Below are 19,048 nucleotides of genomic sequence, written 5' to 3'. Positions count from 1 at the left end.
ACTAAATTCCTTTATGCTATTGTGTAAATAATAATTTACTAAGTTTTTTATGATATATATTTACTTACTACGTAAGCGAGTAGTTTAAATCATTTCTTGGACTAAAGACTAATTTTTTACCATGATTAATTTGGTTTTTAATATCGATGTTTTTCACGGTGGCTTTTAATTTTGTGCGAAGTTTATGAAAAACTTTTCCAATATCCGTGTTCCCCAGTTTTTAATTAAAAAGTCTATAACAAGTTGTTTGCTTTTATTTTTCTTGAAAGTAAAGAACTATCTAAGTTTAGTAAGTCCTTTTTTATTGTTACACATTCTACTTAAGTAATATTTAGACATAAAAATAATAATTTAAATGTCATATTTATTTTAGCAAAAATCATGGAGTCATTGAGCCGTCCAATCAAGGTTTTGACATTTTAAACATATACCTTTAAAATTACCTTGCACACAATTTTTTTTGTTATACTAGCAAAGGTAAGACTTATTTGAGATACTTGTTACAAAAAATTTTATTTATTTGTTTACTCAGAGTGTAAAACTTTTATTTTAAAACAAGTAGGTCTTAATGCCCTCCCTGACTAGTAAAAAATGGCAAAACTCTCTAATAAATTTAAATCAGCTATAAATTTCAGTATTAATATTTACCTAATTTATGTTTTAATTTAAATTTAAATTAGTTAAATAATTATGACCAAAATTAAAAGCAACAAAAAAATAAATTTTGTAAATAAATTTTTGAAAATAAAAGTTTTTATTTTTTTTAGTATGGTTCGAACATACAAAGCTTGAAGCAGGGAGAAAGGAAATCCGTTTCGAATAGCCAGGAAATGATAGATATCTGCAATTCTGTTTTGAATAAAGAAGTGTTAATAAACCAGGCATCCAAACATTTAGGGTGTGACAGGAAGCTCTTTCGAAAAGAGTAAACGGTGATCTATTAGTCGACTCTCATCCAGGACAAAAAACAGTTTTGACCTCACAGCAAGAAAAAGAGGTGTCAGATTGTTTTATTTTAATGGCTGATTGGGGATGGGGTTTTAATAGAGGTGAAGTAAACGATCTAGTACAAGATTTTCTTAAAACAAACAGTATTGATACATCATTTATAGATTCTCGACCAAATAAAGGCTGGTTGCATATCTTCTTGCAAAGAAATCCCAAAATTACACCAAGAAAAACTGAACATTTAAGCAATCCAAGAAGCCATGCTGAATATCCTGAGACCATCAAAATTTGGTTTGATCTAGTCAAAAAAACATTAAAAAATACAGGAATTAATAACCTTCCTAGTCAAATATTCAGTTCTGATGAATCAGGGTTCATCACTGACCCAAAGGAGCAAATTATATTAGCAAAACGAGGTGCTTCTCGAGTGTCGCAACGCATTGGTGGATCAGGCCGGGAGCAAATTACTGTCAATTGTGCATGCTCTGCCTGTGGGCATGTATTGCCACCATATATTATCTACAAAGGAAAAAATTTGTATATGGACTGGGTTAAAGGTGGCCCTGATGGAGCTGTTTATACTAGTAGTAGTAAGGGCTGGATGGAGTGCTTTCATTTTTTAGAATGGTTTCAAAGCATATTTCTAACCGCCCACGTGTTCTTATACTTGATGGTCATATTTCTCCAATTACCTCCCCACTTATTAATTTGGCAAAAAGAAATAATGTTATTCTCCTACGCATTCCTGCTTATCTCACCAATCTTCTTCAACCTTTAGACACATTAGTTTTTCGACCTGTAAAAAGTAAATGGCAAAGTTTGCTTATAAAATATGCAAGAATACATAATGGACCAGTATCTAAGAAACATTTTCCAGGACCAATACGTAACCTTTATCAGAGTTTCTTTACTATGGAACAAGTCAAAAGTGGTTTTAAGGGAACTGGCATTTTCTCTCTTAATAAAGATGCTATTGACACACGCTTATTTAATCAGTTTTTTCAGTCACCAGTAAAGAAACCTACGTTCTCCACTAATCACCTCACAAGATCATGTTCAATGCCTAATCTTTAAAGCATTTGTGTTAACGATGCTCCCATTTCAACATCAGTATCAACTGATTCATCATTACCAATTTCTACATCGACTTCCTCTATCAAAGATATTTTACTTAAACAATTACATTCTAAATGTGCAGAAACCTCTCTTCATGGAAGATCTGCACGTGTTAAAAGGTTTCGCTATGATGAAAGTTTAACATCAGAAGCGTGTTTAAAACGAACAAGAAAAGAAGCTTCAAAAAAACAAAATAAAACAAAATTAAAGAAAAAAAAAAGTAATAAAAATAAAGGTGATCAGTGAGTGTGCGGAGATAAAGGTGATCAGTGAGTGTGCTGCGATGTTTGTGACATTTGGTACCACGTAAAATGTACTATGATAACTGAATTAGATGATGTTAAAGTCATGGAGAGAAAGTGTAGTAATTTTTCTAAGCTTTTGTAAATATATAATCTTAAAAATTATTATTTTTAATTGACTCCTCTTTAACTATTTGTTTTCACACAGTTTTATGATATTTTTAAGTTCGTCAACAGGTTTTTAATTTTATTTAAGTATTCTTAAAATATGATCAAGTAAAGTGTACAACCCTCTCATTTTAGAGAAGGTGAAATCTTACATGATTGTAACTTTTAAACATAAGGTTATTTGATCAAATTAAAAAGCCTGCTGATAAGTTTAAACGTTTTATAAGATAGTAAAAAAAAAATTATTAACTCAATGCTCCCACATTTTGAGTAATAGTGTCAAATTTTTGAGATATTTCAGCTCCCAGCCTCAAACTATCACAATATAATACGTTGAGAATAGAAACTTAAGATAAATTAAAAATAAGTTAAAAAAGAAATGATTATATAACTATTTTACAAAAAAGACAAGATATAGGATAATGGTCTCTAAAAGTTTGCATATTTTGACGATATATGAAATAAAAAATAATTAAGTTTATTTCATTCGTTTTTGACTCAAAAGTAAACCATAATGTTTCAAATAGTTTTTACTAAAGATTTTATTATATAAGTAACACTATGTTTTTGTTATTATTAAGAAAATAGAGTTACTTACAAAAAAAAAAAAAAATTGCAAATGTCTAAGGGAGCCATAGATCCATGGTTAGTCACCACACACCACTAATTGGATTTGAAATTTATTTTATTTATATAATGAATAGCTATAGACATCGTAAATCTTAAATTCTTATTGAATCAAATGTAACAAATATAGCTATTGTTAGTCGGCAAAAGATTATTTGTAAAATTTCAGGGCTGTACGATCAAAAGAGTTGCTTCAAAAAGCGCTGTGAAGTTTTGGCCTCCACAAAAAAAAAAATGCGGACTCGTCGGTGAGTGAATAGAAAGCTATAATGAGTATTCAAGAAATTATTATTAAATATGCCAATCAAAAAATTATAAGTAATACAGGTATACATTATAATTTGACTATTGAAGAAATTCTTTATAGACAAAATAATTTATACAAAGTTAAATCTATTGTCTATAGCTATTCATTATATAAATAAAATAAATTTCAAATCCAATTAGTGGTGTGTGGTGACTAACCATGGATCTATGGCTCCCTTAGACATTTGCAATTTTTTTTTTTTTTTGTAAGTAACTCTATTTTCTTAATAATAACAAAAACATAGTGTTACTTATATAATAAAATCTTTAGTAAAAACTATTTGAAACATTATGGTTTACTTTTGAGTCAAAAACGAATGAAATAAACTTAATTATTTTTTATTTCATATATCGTCAAAATATGCAAACTTTTAGAGACCATTATCCTATATCTTGTCTTTTTTGTAAAATAGTTATATAATCATTTCTTTTTTAACTTATTTTTAATTTATCTTAAGTTTCTATTCTCAACGTATTATATTGTGATAGTTTGAGGCTGGGAGCTGAAATATCTCAAAAATTTGACACTATTACTCAAAATGTGGGAGCATTGAGTTAATAATTTTTTTTTTACTATCTTATAAAACGTTTAAACTTATCAGCAGGCTTTTTAATTTGATCAAATAACCTTATGTTTAAAAGTTACAATCATGTAAGATTTCACCTTCTCTAAAATGAGAGGGTTGTACACTTTACTTGATCATATTTTAAGAATACTTAAATAAAATTAAAAACCTGTTGACGAACTTAAAAATATCATAAAACTGTGTGAAAACAAATAGTTAAAGAGGAGTCAATTAAAAATAATAATTTTTAAGATTATATATTTACAAAAGCTTAGAAAAATTACTACACTTTCTCTCCATGACTTTAACATCATCTAATTCAGTTATCATAGTACATTTTACGTGGTACCAAATGTCACAAACATCGCAGCACACTCACTGATCACCTTTATCTCCGCACACTCACTGATCACCTTTATTTTTATTACTTTTTTTTTTCTTTAATTTTGTTTTATTTTGTTTTTTTGAAGCTTCTTTTCTTGTTCGTTTTAAACACGCTTCTGATGTTAAACTTTCATCATAGCGAAACCTTTTAACACGTGCAGATCTTCCATGAAGAGAGGTTTCTGCACATTTAGAATGTAATTGTTTAAGTAAAATATCTTTGATAGAGGAAGTCGATGTAGAAATTGGTAATGATGAATCAGTTGATACTGATGTTGAAATGGGAGCATCGTTAACACAAATGCTTTAAAGATTAGGCATTGAACATGATCTTGTGAGGTGATTAGTGGAGAACGTAGGTTTCTTTACTGGTGACTGAAAAAACTGATTAAATAAGCGTGTGTCAATAGCATCTTTATTAAGAGAGAAAATGCCAGTTCCCTTAAAACCACTTTTGACTTGTTCCATAGTAAAGAAACTCTGATAAAGGTTACGTATTGGTCCTGGAAAATGTTTCTTAGATACTGGTCCATTATGTATTCTTGCATATTTTATAAGCAAACTTTGCCATTTACTTTTTACAGGTCGAAAAACTAATGTGTCTAAAGGTTGAAGAAGATTGGTGAGATAAGCAGGAATGCGTAGGAGAATAACATTATTTCTTTTTGCCAAATTAATAAGTGGGGAGGTAATTGGAGAAATATGACCATCAAGTATAAGAACACGTGGGCGGTTAGAAATATGCTTTGAAACCATTCTAAAAAATGAAAGCACTCCATCCAGCCCTTACTACTACTAGTATAAACAGCTCCATCAGGGCCACCTTTAACCCAGTCCATATACAAATTTTTTCCTTTGTAGATAATATATGGTGGCAATACATGCCCACAGGCAGAGCATGCACAATTGACAGTAATTTGCTCCCGGCCTGATCCACCAATGCGTTGCGACACTCGAGAAGCACCTCGTTTTGCTAATATAATTTGCTCCTTTGGGTCAGTGATGAACCCTGATTCATCAGAACTGAATATTTGACTAGGAAGGTTATTAATTCCTGTATTTTTTAATGTTTTTTTGACTAGATCAAACCAAATTTTGATGGTCTCAGGATATTCAGCATGGCTTCTTGGATTGCTTAAATGTTCAGTTTTTCTTGGTGTAATTTTGGGATTTCTTTGCAAGAAGATATGCAACCAGCCTTTATTTGGTCGAGAATCTATAAATGATGTATCAATACTGTTTGTTTTAAGAAAATCTTGTACTAGATCGTTTACTTCACCTCTATTAAAACCCCATCCCCAATCAGCCATTAAAATAAAACAATCTGACACCTCTTTTTCTTGCTGTGAGGTCAAAACTGTTTTTTGTCCTGGATGAGAGTCGACTAATAGATCACCGTTTACTCTTTTCGAAAGAGCTTCCTGTCACACCCTAAATGTTTGGATGCCTGGTTTATTAACACTTCTTTATTCAAAACAGAATTGCAGATATCTATCATTTCCTGGCTATTCGAAACGGATTTCCTTTCTCCCTGCTTCAAGCTTTGTATGTTCGAACCATACTAAAAAAAATAAAAACTTTTATTTTCAAAAATTTATTTACAAAATTTATTTTTTTGTTGCTTTTAATTTTGGTCATAATTATTTAACTAATTTAAATTTAAATTAAAACATAAATTAGGTAAATATTAATACTGAAATTTATAGCTGATTTAAATTTATTAGAGAGTTTTGCCATTTTTTACTAGTCAGGGAGGGCATTAAGACCTACTTGTTTTAAAATAAAAGTTTTACACTCTGAGTAAACAAATAAATAAAATTTTTTGTAACAAGTATCTCAAATAAGTCTTACCTTTGCTAGTATAACAAAAAAAATTGTGTGCAAGGTAATTTTAAAGGTATATGTTTAAAATGTCAAAACCTTGATTGGACGGCTCAATGACTCCATGATTTTTGCTAAAATAAATATGACATTTAAATTATTATTTTTATGTCTAAATATTACTTAAGTAGAATGTGTAACAATAAAAAAGGACTTACTAAACTTAGATAGTTCTTTACTTTCAAGAAAAATAAAAGCAAACAACTTGTTATAGACTTTTTAATTAAAAACTGGGGAACACGGATATTGGAAAAGTTTTTCATAAACTTCGCACAAAATTAAAAGCCACCGTGAAAAACATCGATATTAAAAACCAAATTAATCATGGTAAAAAATTAGTCTTTAGTCCAAGAAATGATTTAAACTACTCGCTTACGTAGTAAGTAAATATATATCATAAAAAACTTAGTAAATTATTATTTACACAATAGCATAAAGGAATTTAGTATTAGCACTGCTCAAAAAGATCTTCTTGCCCCTCTGATCTTATTACCCCGCTTTATCCTATTTTTCAAACTATTGCAATATTAACACAAATAAAAGATATATTGATAAAATATATACATATTTAAACGTTTAGCCTAAAATACGATAAAAATATTTCTGTTATAATTTTTCTTCAAGATAATTATAATATTAGGTATAAGTCTATGTTCTAGTTGTAAAAAGAATGAAAAAAAAAAATTCACAGAAAAAAATGGAAACCAATATTAAGGGTGGAATGCAAGAAGCGAACTTGAGTCAAGTTCGACTTAAACTTTACATTGTAACTAATACCAGCAGAGTACGGTTTTTCCCCTCAAAAAATACTCTTCGGCACTGGGGAAATTTTTTCTCCAGTGCCGAAGTACAAGTTTACTCGAAATGCCGTAATGAGTTTAACTCATTGCGGTGACTACACCTTATCAAGATGTAATTGAGAACTTGAAAGTTGTAGTTAAGAAACATAAGATTTAATTTAGAACATGTAAGATGTAATTAAGAAACATTAGATGTAGTTAAGAAACGTTAGATGTAATTTTGAAGATGAAAGTTGTTATTGAGAAATGTAAGATGTAATTTAGAACATGAAAGTTGTAAATAAGAAATCGTAAGATGTAATTGAGAAAATAAAAGTTTTAATTGAGAAATGTTTATTATATAGATTATCAGAAAGAAGTTATTTGTATTTTTAATTTTGTTGCTTTAGTTTACCTTATAATATTAGGTTTGTACCTAATTTGGCCAAGGTGGCCATATGGGTTGGTTTTCAATAAATAATAATATATTATTAATAAAACAAAAAAGTGATAAAAAAGGGATTTGAGGTTAGCGGTAACTCCATATCTTCCAAGGAAATTTAAATTTCCGCTTAGGACCCAATTGTATGCTGTCTTAGATTCTGGTTGTTGCAAAAGTTGATGTAAACAAATTTAGTGAAATGTATGCACGGTTTCAATTTAATAGCAGACTTTCTGTTTATAGTGTATTGACAAATAACACAATGACCTTTCAATTCCATTACTGTATTACTTTATTGCTGGTGCATAAAAATGCTAAATTTGTTATTATTAGCTTATGAAAGTGTGCGGCCGTGGCGCACTGGATAGAACGCATGCTTTATAAGCAGGAGATCGAGGCTCGAAACGAGCTAAGGACTTATTTTCGCGTCACGTAAGGAAGGAGAAATGAACTTCCTGGTTAAATGCACTTCCGCGGTGCTCTGTGGCAAGACCGTCAGGTCTTCTTGGAGCACCTAAATAACACAAAAAAAAAAAAAAAAAAATGCATGAACAAGAAGATTTTTTATAATGACCTTTAAGCTTTAATCACACGCGATTTTTAAGCATATTTTATTTTTATTATTTTCATTTTTTTTTTAATTACTAAAATCTGAAAATGGATTCAAACCAAATTAATTAATTTTGAACCAAGTTCATTTAACTTTTTTCAAACTAATGATTTTATACTTGATAATGATTCCGATCCTGGCTTAAATTATTTTAGCGAAGCAGGTGCTCTTCAAAACTGCTCATACTTTTATTTAAATGAAATGAAAGATTTTCTCCTTCGGGATTTTTTTAATGTTATTCATTTTAATATCAGAAGCTTAAAAAAAAATTTTGAAAGTTTGTATGTTAACTTAAAATAAATATTACATAGGCAAAAAGGCATAATTAAAAGTGACGTCTCAGATCACTTTCCAATTTTTTTTTCTATAAATGTAGAAAACTTAAAACTGCTCCATCAAAATAAACTTCTTATTAAACGATTTTTTACAGAAACAAATTGTATCGCATTCAATGAACAATTATCTTTACTTCAATGGAATCACATTAGTGATTCTGATGACGCTAATTTAGTCTATAATTCGTTTTTAAAAACATTTTTTGAAGTATATTATATTAATTTTCCGAAATATAAAATATTAATAAAAAAGAAAGATAAAACGTCGCTATGGATTACGAAAGATTTCAAAAAATGTTCTAAAATCAAGCAAAAATTGTATATCAAATATTTAAAAACAAAATCATTCAAAAATAAAACAATTTACAAGACTTATGTTAAAAAATTTGAAGTCCAAAGAAAAATGTTAAAAAAAAAAATTATTACATAAATTTATTAGAAAAACATAAACAAATTCAAAACACACACGGGAACTTTTAAGAGAAATAACAGGCAGTAAGAAATCTAAAACAGACTCTTTACCAAATGCCATCAAAATTAATGATGAAATTTTTTATGATCCGAGAATGATAGCTCATAAAATGAACGTATTTTATATTTCAGTTAAAAAAAATTTAGCTAAAAATATTCAAACCGAAACAAAAGAAATTAATAATATTAATTTTCCTTTAGTGTCTTGTCTAGATTCTTTTGACTTATCTTTTGATGAGTTTGATAAAGCATTTAAAATGCTCAAGTCAAACAAAGGGATAGGTCATGATGATATTAGCGGAAGCGTGGTAATTGACTCATATGAAACCATAAAAAATATGTTTTATATAAAGTATTTAAATGTTCAACCGATCAAGGAATATTTCCTGATCAGTTGAAAATAGCAAAAGTTACACCAATATTTAAAGGAGGAGAGTTGTTGAATGTCAGTAATACCGTCTTTTCTCTTTTTTTTCTGCTTTTTGAAAATTTTAGAGAGATTTCTTTATAACAAAAATTTCCAACATCTGCCTCAAAATAATATATTAAATAAAAATCAATATTAATAATTTAAGAAAAATAACTCTACTGAGCACGCTATACTAAAAATAACTCAATATTTTACAGATTCATTTGAAAAGTCCAAATTTACTTTAGGCATTTTTGTTGACATATCAAAAGCGTTTGATATGATTTACCATAAAATCCTTTTAAAAAACCTAAAACATAATGGAATTACAGGAAATTTTCTCAAGCTAATAAAAAGTTATTTACCTATAGAAAACAATTTGTTTATTTTGACCAATCATTGCAATCTCAATTATTAGATATAATACGTGGAGTTCGTCAAGGATCCAATTTGATAACAATTATGAATGCTGATGACACAAATTTTTTTTTATCTCAGCGACATAACGACACTATTTTCTTGTTTGGACAATGAATTAATGAAAATTTCTTAATGGTTTAAATTAAACAAACTTTCTCTGAATATTGAAAAAACAAAATAGTCTCTTTTTCATTCTAACTCTAAAAAACGTCTACTTCCAATCGAGCTTCCTTCTCTTTTTATTGATGGCGTTCTAATTAAGAGAGCAACATGCACAAACTTTTTAGGAGTTTCAATTGATGAAAATCTCACTTGGAAAAACATATCGAAAACATTACCTGCAAAATTTCGAAAAGTATAGATATGTTATATAAAGCAAGAAGCTTGTTAAATAAACATATTTTAACTCAACTATACCACTCATTCATTCATTGCCACATAAACTATGCAAATGCGGCTAGGGGTAGTGTTAATAAAATTAAATTAGAACCTCTTCATTACCAACAGAAACATGCTGCACGTCTTATTAATTTTAAAGACCGTTTTTCACATGCTTAGGCTCTTTTAATTGAAATGAATATTTTAAACATATTTCAACTAAATATTTTTAATGTATTGTGTTTTACGTTTAGATGTAAAACTCGTACAGCTCTGGTTTCTTTTTACAAATTATATTCCATAAAAAAAAATATATATATAATTTAAGAAATGATAATTTCCTTCTTCAACCAGTTTTCAAAACCAATTTAGGCAAGTTTTGTATTTCTTTTCGAGCTCACTAAAAAAAAGGTAGGAATTTCTACCTTTGAAGGTATATCACATATCCTACCCTTTTAGGTAGAAAAATATACCCTATCTAATAAGGTATTTTAGTCTAACTTTGTTTAAGGTAGAAAAAAACACCTCAAGGTATAACTAACTACCTTAAGCAAGGTAGAAAATTTTACCCTTAAAAGGTATATTTATCTACCATTTCGCTTACCTTCAAAGGTAAATTATATATCCTACCCTTTAAGGTAAAATATTAATAAGATATTATATTATAGCCCTATATATAAAGTATTTTTTTCCACCCTTAAAGGCAGGCTTAGTTTTATTTATATTTTGTGGGTTTTGCATATTTTTTTTTGCTTTTGTTAAGATTTAAAAATTTGCAACGACAGTAAAAACAACACATTTAAAAAAAAATATTTTGATTATTATGATAAGTTTACAACAATTTGTTCAACAATCGCTGAACCGGTCGACTGACACGGAACTCACTAAGTCCACAAATATAGTTGGCTTGAAGTGCCAATGTTTTTTGCAGTCGCGGATCGAAGGCTATTTCAAAAACCCAATAAGATGCTTACAAGACTTTTAATGCTTCATCGATGGATTGAACGTTACAAATCACTAAATCATTGAGGTAGATTGCTATATGCACATCTTCAAAATGCACAATAATTGCTTGATTTGAACAAATGATTCTTATTATTGGTGTGCTTAGAGTTGACTCCTAAAAAATCAGAATTGTAAATTTAGATATTACATTTATATTAACAAAAGTAAAAAAAAAAAACAATTGTTTCACCAAACATAGCGGGCAAGCACAACATCAACGCTATTATCTGTTGTGCTAAAAGTATTTATAACTTTTTTACATAAATAAATACAAAATAAATTAAAGATAAACAGATATATTATAAACCTTCAATATTGACATTCGACTTAGATCCTTTGGCAGCCACAATGTAACCAAGTCATTATTTTTGGCATTTCTTTTCCATGACTTGGCCATCTCCAGTATTTTTGAAGATGTTTCATGTGTGAAGAACTGATTTATTTTACTGGTTCCTTCATTTCCAGTTATGAGAAATTTGCCTCTTCTAACAGCTACAAAATATAATTAAACATATTAAAATTTATCAACTATGAGTTATTCTTACTCCATTGATTTATAAATTCAAGTTAAAACACACCTCTTTAGAAATCTTTATTGCTGGATAATCTTCTAGTACTTGAGTTGTACTGGAACTAAGTACTATGAAAAATTAATTTAATAAGAGTTAGTTAAATTTATATTTTTTCGGATTAACTCTTAACAAGAATGCTTAAATTAATAATGTATTTATAATGTAATTGTATTATAAAATTTCTTACTCTTCACTATCAGCATATCAAAATCTTCAGCAATAACTGTCTTTTTCACTAAGCGATCACCAGACCGTATCTTGAAAAAAGAGATATTAAATTTGATCACTTTGTTGAATTATGAAAAACTTTAACTATTAAATAATAAAACACTTATAATAATTTTTTTCCCCCATTTTTTCTTCGTAAAACTAAATTAAACTAGTAAATTATAAATAGTAAATTAAAAAACAGAAAAAACCAAAAGAGCAATATCATCAAACTAATTGAATACAAGTTTAAATTCAAAACTGCAAATAAGTTCATAAGGGTTTCTGCCAAGATAATAAGGTAAATTACCCTGATTTTTTTTTAATTACCTAATTTCCCAGATTGCTGCATGATTTTTTTTTTTTTTTGCAGAAATCTGAATTACCAGACTTTTCCTTATCTTGCAGACACCCACCCAAGTTATCTGGCAGACACCCACCCAAGTTATCTTGCAGACACCCACCCAAGTAACATATATAAAACTAAAAGTGTAAATATTTGTGAAAACTAAATTTTAATAAGTTATAAATGTTTTAATTTTCTTATTCATCTTTTATGCAAACACGATGATGAAATAAAATGCCTTCCTGATTATTAACAAAATAGGAACCCATAGACGGATGATTGGCATGTTCACCATGTATCACCACAACCCAATTGTTGGACTGCTCTATATTGTAAAAATCAGCAAACTCTATATATTGTTTTACTATTTGCAACACACAGCCAATATTCCAAGTTCCTTGAAACAATAATATATTCAACTTTTCCGAATAAAGGCATGCCGTCGCAACCTTTTATTTGACAAATAATATTTGTACTTGTATAAAAGATCTGTCCATTAAGCGGTAGAAATAAACTGCTCATGTTGATTTACTTGATGGGTATTAATAAATTTTTTTTATGGCATCAATAAGTTCAAAAAGAAGTGAATCTATAGATAATATTTTTTGACAACTTAAAGTTTCTGGACCCTTATAATATGGGCTTCGTCCAAAATCCATAATGCACTTGCGCATTTAATGTTATTGTGCCAAAGTAAATGTTATATTTTTAAAATTTTTTACACGACGTTTAAAATATTGATGTTTAGCTTTAAATCTCATTACCCAAAGGTGTCGCAAAGGTCCAAAATGCAATAGTAATCTAGGGTAACGTACTAAAAAAAGTGTTTTTTTTTTGTATATATGATACTGGGCTAATTCACTTAAGTAGAGAATTATGTCTTTGAATTAGATGCCTTTTCTGATTCAAAGACATCATTCCATCTAAAACCCTTTTCTGCAAAACTCAACTTGACAATAATACTCCATACCGAAATGTGAAATCTTTAACTGCTGCAATGCTGCATGCATCTTTTAAACCAGATGCAGTTATAAATCTGGTATTAATATATATAATTTGATTTTTTTTATTGTCTAAGTTGTTTATTTTTAAATTTCTTTTTTTGTTAATATAAAAACCAACTAAATAGTTTTATAATACTTTTATTTATTCTCAGCTTTGTCTATTTTTAAGGTAAGAGCTTTTCATAAAAATAAAGAAAATTTTTGGTTTACGAGCCGCCTTCTGGTAACATCTAATGCAAAGGTAGAAAACGCTTCAGGGGTAGAACTTCTTTCCATTTTTACAACTTAAACTTAGAAACCGAATATTCTACCCTAAAAATAATTATTTTACCCTAAAATTATTAGTTTCTACCTTCGGGTAGAATAACATACCTCTATTATACCTTTTTTTTAGAGTGAGGGGCGTTTTTATGGAACAATATAGTTCTGAAATATTTTAATTTTACTCACGACTGGAACTTTTTTGCATTTAAAAGGAAATTAAAAAATATCATTCTCTCTATTAAAAACATACTTATATATTTTTAAATTTAGTTATTTTGACTTATTTATAATGTTTTTACGAATTCTTATATAAAAATAATCTATTTGACTATATACTTGTATTTTGTTTTATCAATTTTATTTTTGTGTATTATGTTAATTTAACTTATACATTTTATACCTATCAAGTCTTGTATTTTAAGTATTTATATAAAACATTAATTTTAACATCCAACTCTCGTTTTATAAACTTTATTTGACTGCCTTATTTATTTTATACACATTATAAGATTGTTTTAACACGTAACGATTGTAAGCGGTTCTTGATGACAAGATCATCTGATCTTATGCAAGTCTCCGCGTTCTTATTTTATATGCAACAAAATTTGTAACTTTTTTATTTATATGGATTTTTTTTCATTTATTTTATTGTAATAGATATTTTGAAGAAATAAATAGGAAAAAAAAAAAAAAATAATACGGATATATTTTATTTTTAATGTTTTTACGACTATAAAGTGTATTTTGATGACAGTTTTAAATATAAAACGTAATTTAATAATAAACTAATAATAAATCGTTACGAATTTTATCTTAAAAAAATATAGCGAAATAAGTATATACCTTAAAGTTATCAATATTACTTTCTCTTTCTAAATCTGATATTGTTAATAGAGAAAGGTCGATACAATTTGCATTAGCAGATTTTTTTCGTTTTTCCGGATAGCGATGAGGAGCAGCACATAGTCTTCTTATTTTATCTTTATACCATGCATCCAAAGCAGGAGTTGGGTCAAATTTCTCGATGCTGCATCCTTCTTTGCCTGTTCGTAAAAGAGATTCAAGAGGATCACGTGATAGTTTGTTTCTTCAATCCGATTTACTCTGGTAATACTGGAAATCATACGTTATACTTGAGCATTTGTAAATGGACAAAGTAAAAGCAACTCAAATACGTCAAATAACACATTTCTACATTCAGCAATAACTATGTCTGATGTAAATATTTTTTTCCACGTTTTCAATTAGTCTTCACCTAACGAATTTTTTAACATTGGAAATATATAACTTTTTAAAACAATCCACTCAATAAAAATTTCATCAGTTTTACACCCCCTCCCCCCGTTCTTTAAAAGGTCTATAAATGTAAAACCACATCTGCTATTTATTTATCACCAAATGTAATTACAGTGTTCATTGGCCAAAAAGAAATGTCAAAAAGAAAAATTAAATTACATAATAAAGGAGATACCTTAATATCTTTGAAACGTAAATCCATACTAGTTGTTAAACTACTCATTATATCAGTATAAATGCTTTGCACCGATGCATTAGTTTTATTAAAATTTTCTCAAGGAATGTTTTGGTAAATAAAATTGCCATCTTTTTAGACAATACTTTCAATTAATTTTTTGTAGTTTGTTAAAATAGTTTGCTCTGTTGAAGTAATGCCTAACGAGTTATTAATAAGATCTTTAAGTTTTTACATTGTCCAATTAAATTGCTGCACCCTGCGAACAGTTTTTACAGAATCATGTATACCTTGCTGGAAGTCAACACTCAAGCGTCTCAACGGTGCAAGAACATCTAGATAAATAGAGAAATGTACTAAAAGAGATGAATTTTTAAAAATCCCTTTAGTTCGGCTTTATTAACGGCTAAGAATCTGTTTAGCTAAGAGACTTTATATAAGAAATATATGCACCATAATTATGTAAAGCTATTTTCATTGCATTCCACTTATGATCCTGCCAAAGTACCGTATGATTTTGCTGGTTTAGGAACGGATTTTTCCTAAGCTTCTGATAAAAGTTTCAATTCACGTAAACGTTTTGGCGACTGTTCATAAAGACAATGTAACTTTAGTAAGAAGTTTTCAAAATTTGTAAATACAGTACATATTTCAAAAGCATCTCTTAATGCAAGCTAGAGACGATGGTTAAAACAATCTTTTACTTGAAGCCAAGGAAATTTTTTAGATCCTTTTACGTTAGATGCAAAGATTTATTTAGGCATATTATTTATTTCAATTCTTGCTCATGCATGTTCTAGACAGATTTGTAAACCACAGGCATTACCATTGTCATTGCTTTCAACCAACAAAAGTTTAACGCATGGGCTGCCCTCAAACAAATACAACAAATATATACTAATTCCTGTTCGAGTGTAAAAATAGCACAACTGCCATCACTTGATATTGAATAATACTTTGACTTTAAAAAATCCTCTCTGAAAGAATCTTTAGCAATTTTACCGATGTAATCTGTAAAAATACCAGCAGCTCGATTAGTTGATTAACTATTACCAAGATTGACGCCGTTTCTTTTAATTAGCTCTAACAAATAAGGGAAATCGGAAAATGGACGTTCTTTTTTGCCAAGTAGTAAACTGCATTGAATTTCTTCTTAAGTGAGTCACAAGCTTTTTTACCCGTTTCTCGTAGCCCTTTTTTAATATCAGTATTTTTATTTATATATTCTTTAAAACCTTCCGAAGCCGATTTATCCGATAATCGGTGAGATATTAACGATATGCATAAAGCTTCCCAAAAATGTTTCTCGAAAGTAAATCACGTAATATGCTTTACTTTAGTCTTGTACATAGTCAGCTTTTGTTCGCAAATATTGTATGGGCCAGCACCCATAAAACAAAATTGCAAAAATTGCAAAGTCTGCAAAACCATGCATGCAAAGCAATTAATTATTAAAATAGGTTAGTAAACCCGGCCCCAGTGATGAAAAGCATGATGTTTCTAGATATTGAGAAACTTAACACATTACAGATATTAATTTTTATGTATAAATATAAAAACAATCTTCTACCCAGCGTTTTTTCAGATAACTTTCATATATTATTTTCTAAAAAATATAATCTGCGTTCAAATACCAGGAACGACTATCAACTAGGAAAAATTAAATCACAGCAATCAAGTTTTCTAATTACAAACCGAGGTCCATCAATATGTAATCGTTTCCAAAATAAAAATATAAAATACCTAAAAAGCATTTCATTGTTTAAACAACAAACTAAAATGCATCTCCTTAATTCCTGACATATATTATTATTATTTCATTTATTTAACACTCAATGTAAATTACAAGGTAAAAAAGAAAAATAAGAAAGTTATTTCTCGTGATTTTCACTTAAGAATTTTTTCTTCAAGAATTTGTTTAAAAATTCCTCTTTGCTCTTTCGCATTCCAGCACTCTATTGCATGTTTCAAAGTTTGTTCAACTTCGGAGGGAATTTCACTTTTAGAAAGTGCTATTTTTATCTTCTTTTTATTTTGAATTAAGTTTTGAAAATTTAGCATCCGAAAACGGCATAGGTCCTGAATATCGCCAACAAACGAATGTTTAAATAAGGGGTGTTTCAGTTGTGAAAAGATAATGTCTGAAGTTGTTTTATTATTAAGAAGACGAAGAAACAAGTTTAATTTATTTTGTTGAATACTTTTTGAAATTTCCTGGATTTTAAATAGCGAATTTGTATAGTTCTTACTGTGTTTTGAAACATTTAAAAGCGCTTTTAGTGCACTCCTTCCAATTACATCTAGCTTTTTCATCAAATCAGAATTATTTTCACATATCTCCATACCATAAGTTAAGGTAGGGACTGCCAATAATTTATATATATAAGAAATAGAACTTGGGTGGGCAAACCGGATTCCAGATTGAATAAGAGTTTGAACAACAGCTCTAAAGTTTGAAATTTTTTCATCAACATTTGTATTATTGAGTGAAGCAAAAGTTGAATGTTTAGTATCCCATGTGAATCCCAGATGTCTAAGTTTATTCTGAAGATTTATTTTATTACTAGATATCGTTATCGTATTGGTTTGTATTTGTGCTTTACCTGAAATCAAGAAATCAGTTTTTTCGGCATTTATTTTAATACAATTTAAATTACTGTAAATATTGCATGTTTTTATCAGCTTTTTGAGACCAGAGAGGGTAGAGCTTAAAAGTATGATATCATCCGCATATGCCACCACACCAGTGAAGTTACCATATATCGATGTGCCAACAATACCTTGATTTGTAATAGTTTGAAGAAGACTTTCAGTGTAAATATTATATAGGTGAGGTGAAAGAATCGATCCTTGTCTTACTCCTTGCTTTAGAAGAAAGGAGTTTGATTTACAACCTTGATATGAGACTGTTGCACTACTATTGTTATATAACGAAGAGATAGTGTTAACTATACAGAGTGGTAATTTTTTATCGAAATATAATTTATCAAATAGGATATTCCAGTTGCAGCTATCAAAAGCTTTTTCTACATCTAAAGAGCATAGGTATACAGGTGAATTGTTGCTATTGTAATGTGTAATAGTTTCGCTAATTAGAAATTCAGCATGTAGCGTTGAACAGTTAGCATTGAATCCAAATTGTAGGGGGTGAGTATCTCTAATATCCGGACATATAATAAGGATTAGGTATTCTAGAACCTTTGTAAAAATTGGTATAATGCTAATACCAATTTTTACAAAGGTTCTAGAATACCTAATTTTATCGAAATATAATTTATCAAATAGGATATTCCAGTTGCAGCTATCAAAAGCTTTTTCTACATCTAAAGAGCATAGGTATACAGGTGAATTGTTGCTATTGTAATGTGTAATAGTTTCTCTAATTAGAAATTCAGCATGTAGCGTTGAACAGTTAGCATTGAATCCAAATTGTAGGGGGTGAGTATCTCTAATATCCGGACATATAATAAGGATTAGGTATTCTAGAACCTTTGTAAAAATTGGTATAATGCTAATACCGCGATAATTGTTTGGGCTATCTAAAGATTTTTTATACGATTTAACAAGGGGTACAATAATAGACGTCGACATTGATAATGGTGTCCATCCATAATTAATGGATTAATTAAAAAATTTGATGAGCCATTTTGTTAGAGTATCACAATTTGCGTATTTCAAATGTTCTGCTGAGATACCGAAAGAGTCAGGAGATTTTTTAAATTTTAGGTTCGAAATAGCCCTAATTATATTTTTTTCAGTTATTATAACATCATCATGTTTTGTACACGGGGGAATTCTCCGATGATTTCCATTACGATGTGTTATTTTTTAAGTATTCAGTACTTTTTCGAAGTGGTTTGCAAATTTTGAAGTAATGGATTCTTTGTCTTTTTTATTATTTATGGTAAATAATCTAGAATTTATGTCTTTGTTCAAACATCTAAAAGCATTCCAAAAGTTTCTTGGTCTAATATTTTTTAACTTTTCAATTTTAGTATACTGTGCGCAAATTTTATTATTTTGAGCCAACTTGACGGCTTTGCGAAAGCTTTTACGAATCATTAAGTAACGATTGAAAGTTACGGAGTTTAAATCTT

At 28.8% G+C, this 19,048-nt stretch overlaps 1 protein-coding gene across 1 annotated transcript; it reads left to right on the top strand.

The window, feature by feature from the left end:
• The first annotated feature begins 1,018 nt into the window (after nt 1–1,018).
• Nucleotides 1,019–2,022, top strand: LOC136074166 (uncharacterized). The gene is made up of 2 exons (XM_065786471.1): nt 1,019–1,522; nt 1,585–2,022. Exons 1-2 carry the CDS (start codon nt 1,019–1,021, stop codon nt 2,020–2,022), a joined length of 942 nt encoding a protein of 313 aa, XP_065642543.1.
• The last annotated feature ends 17,026 nt before the right edge of the window (nt 2,023–19,048 follow it).

The sequence above is a fragment of the Hydra vulgaris genome, chromosome 01 (assembly GCF_038396675.1).
Source record: "Hydra vulgaris chromosome 01, alternate assembly HydraT2T_AEP".
NCBI classification, from domain to species: Eukaryota; Metazoa; Cnidaria; class Hydrozoa; order Anthoathecata; family Hydridae; genus Hydra; species Hydra vulgaris.
This window is presented reverse-complemented; position numbering and strand designations above follow the sequence as displayed.

Excerpts from the sequence above, each read along its gene's own strand:
- LOC136074166 (XM_065786471.1), top strand. The coding sequence starts at position 1,019 with ATGGCTGATTGGGGATGGGGTTTTAATAGAGGTGAAGTAAACGATCTA. Across the intron at positions 1,523-1,584 it reads AAGGTGGCCCTGATGGAGCT|CATATTTCTAACCGCCCACG; the intron begins GTTTATACTAGT and ends ATGGTTTCAAAG.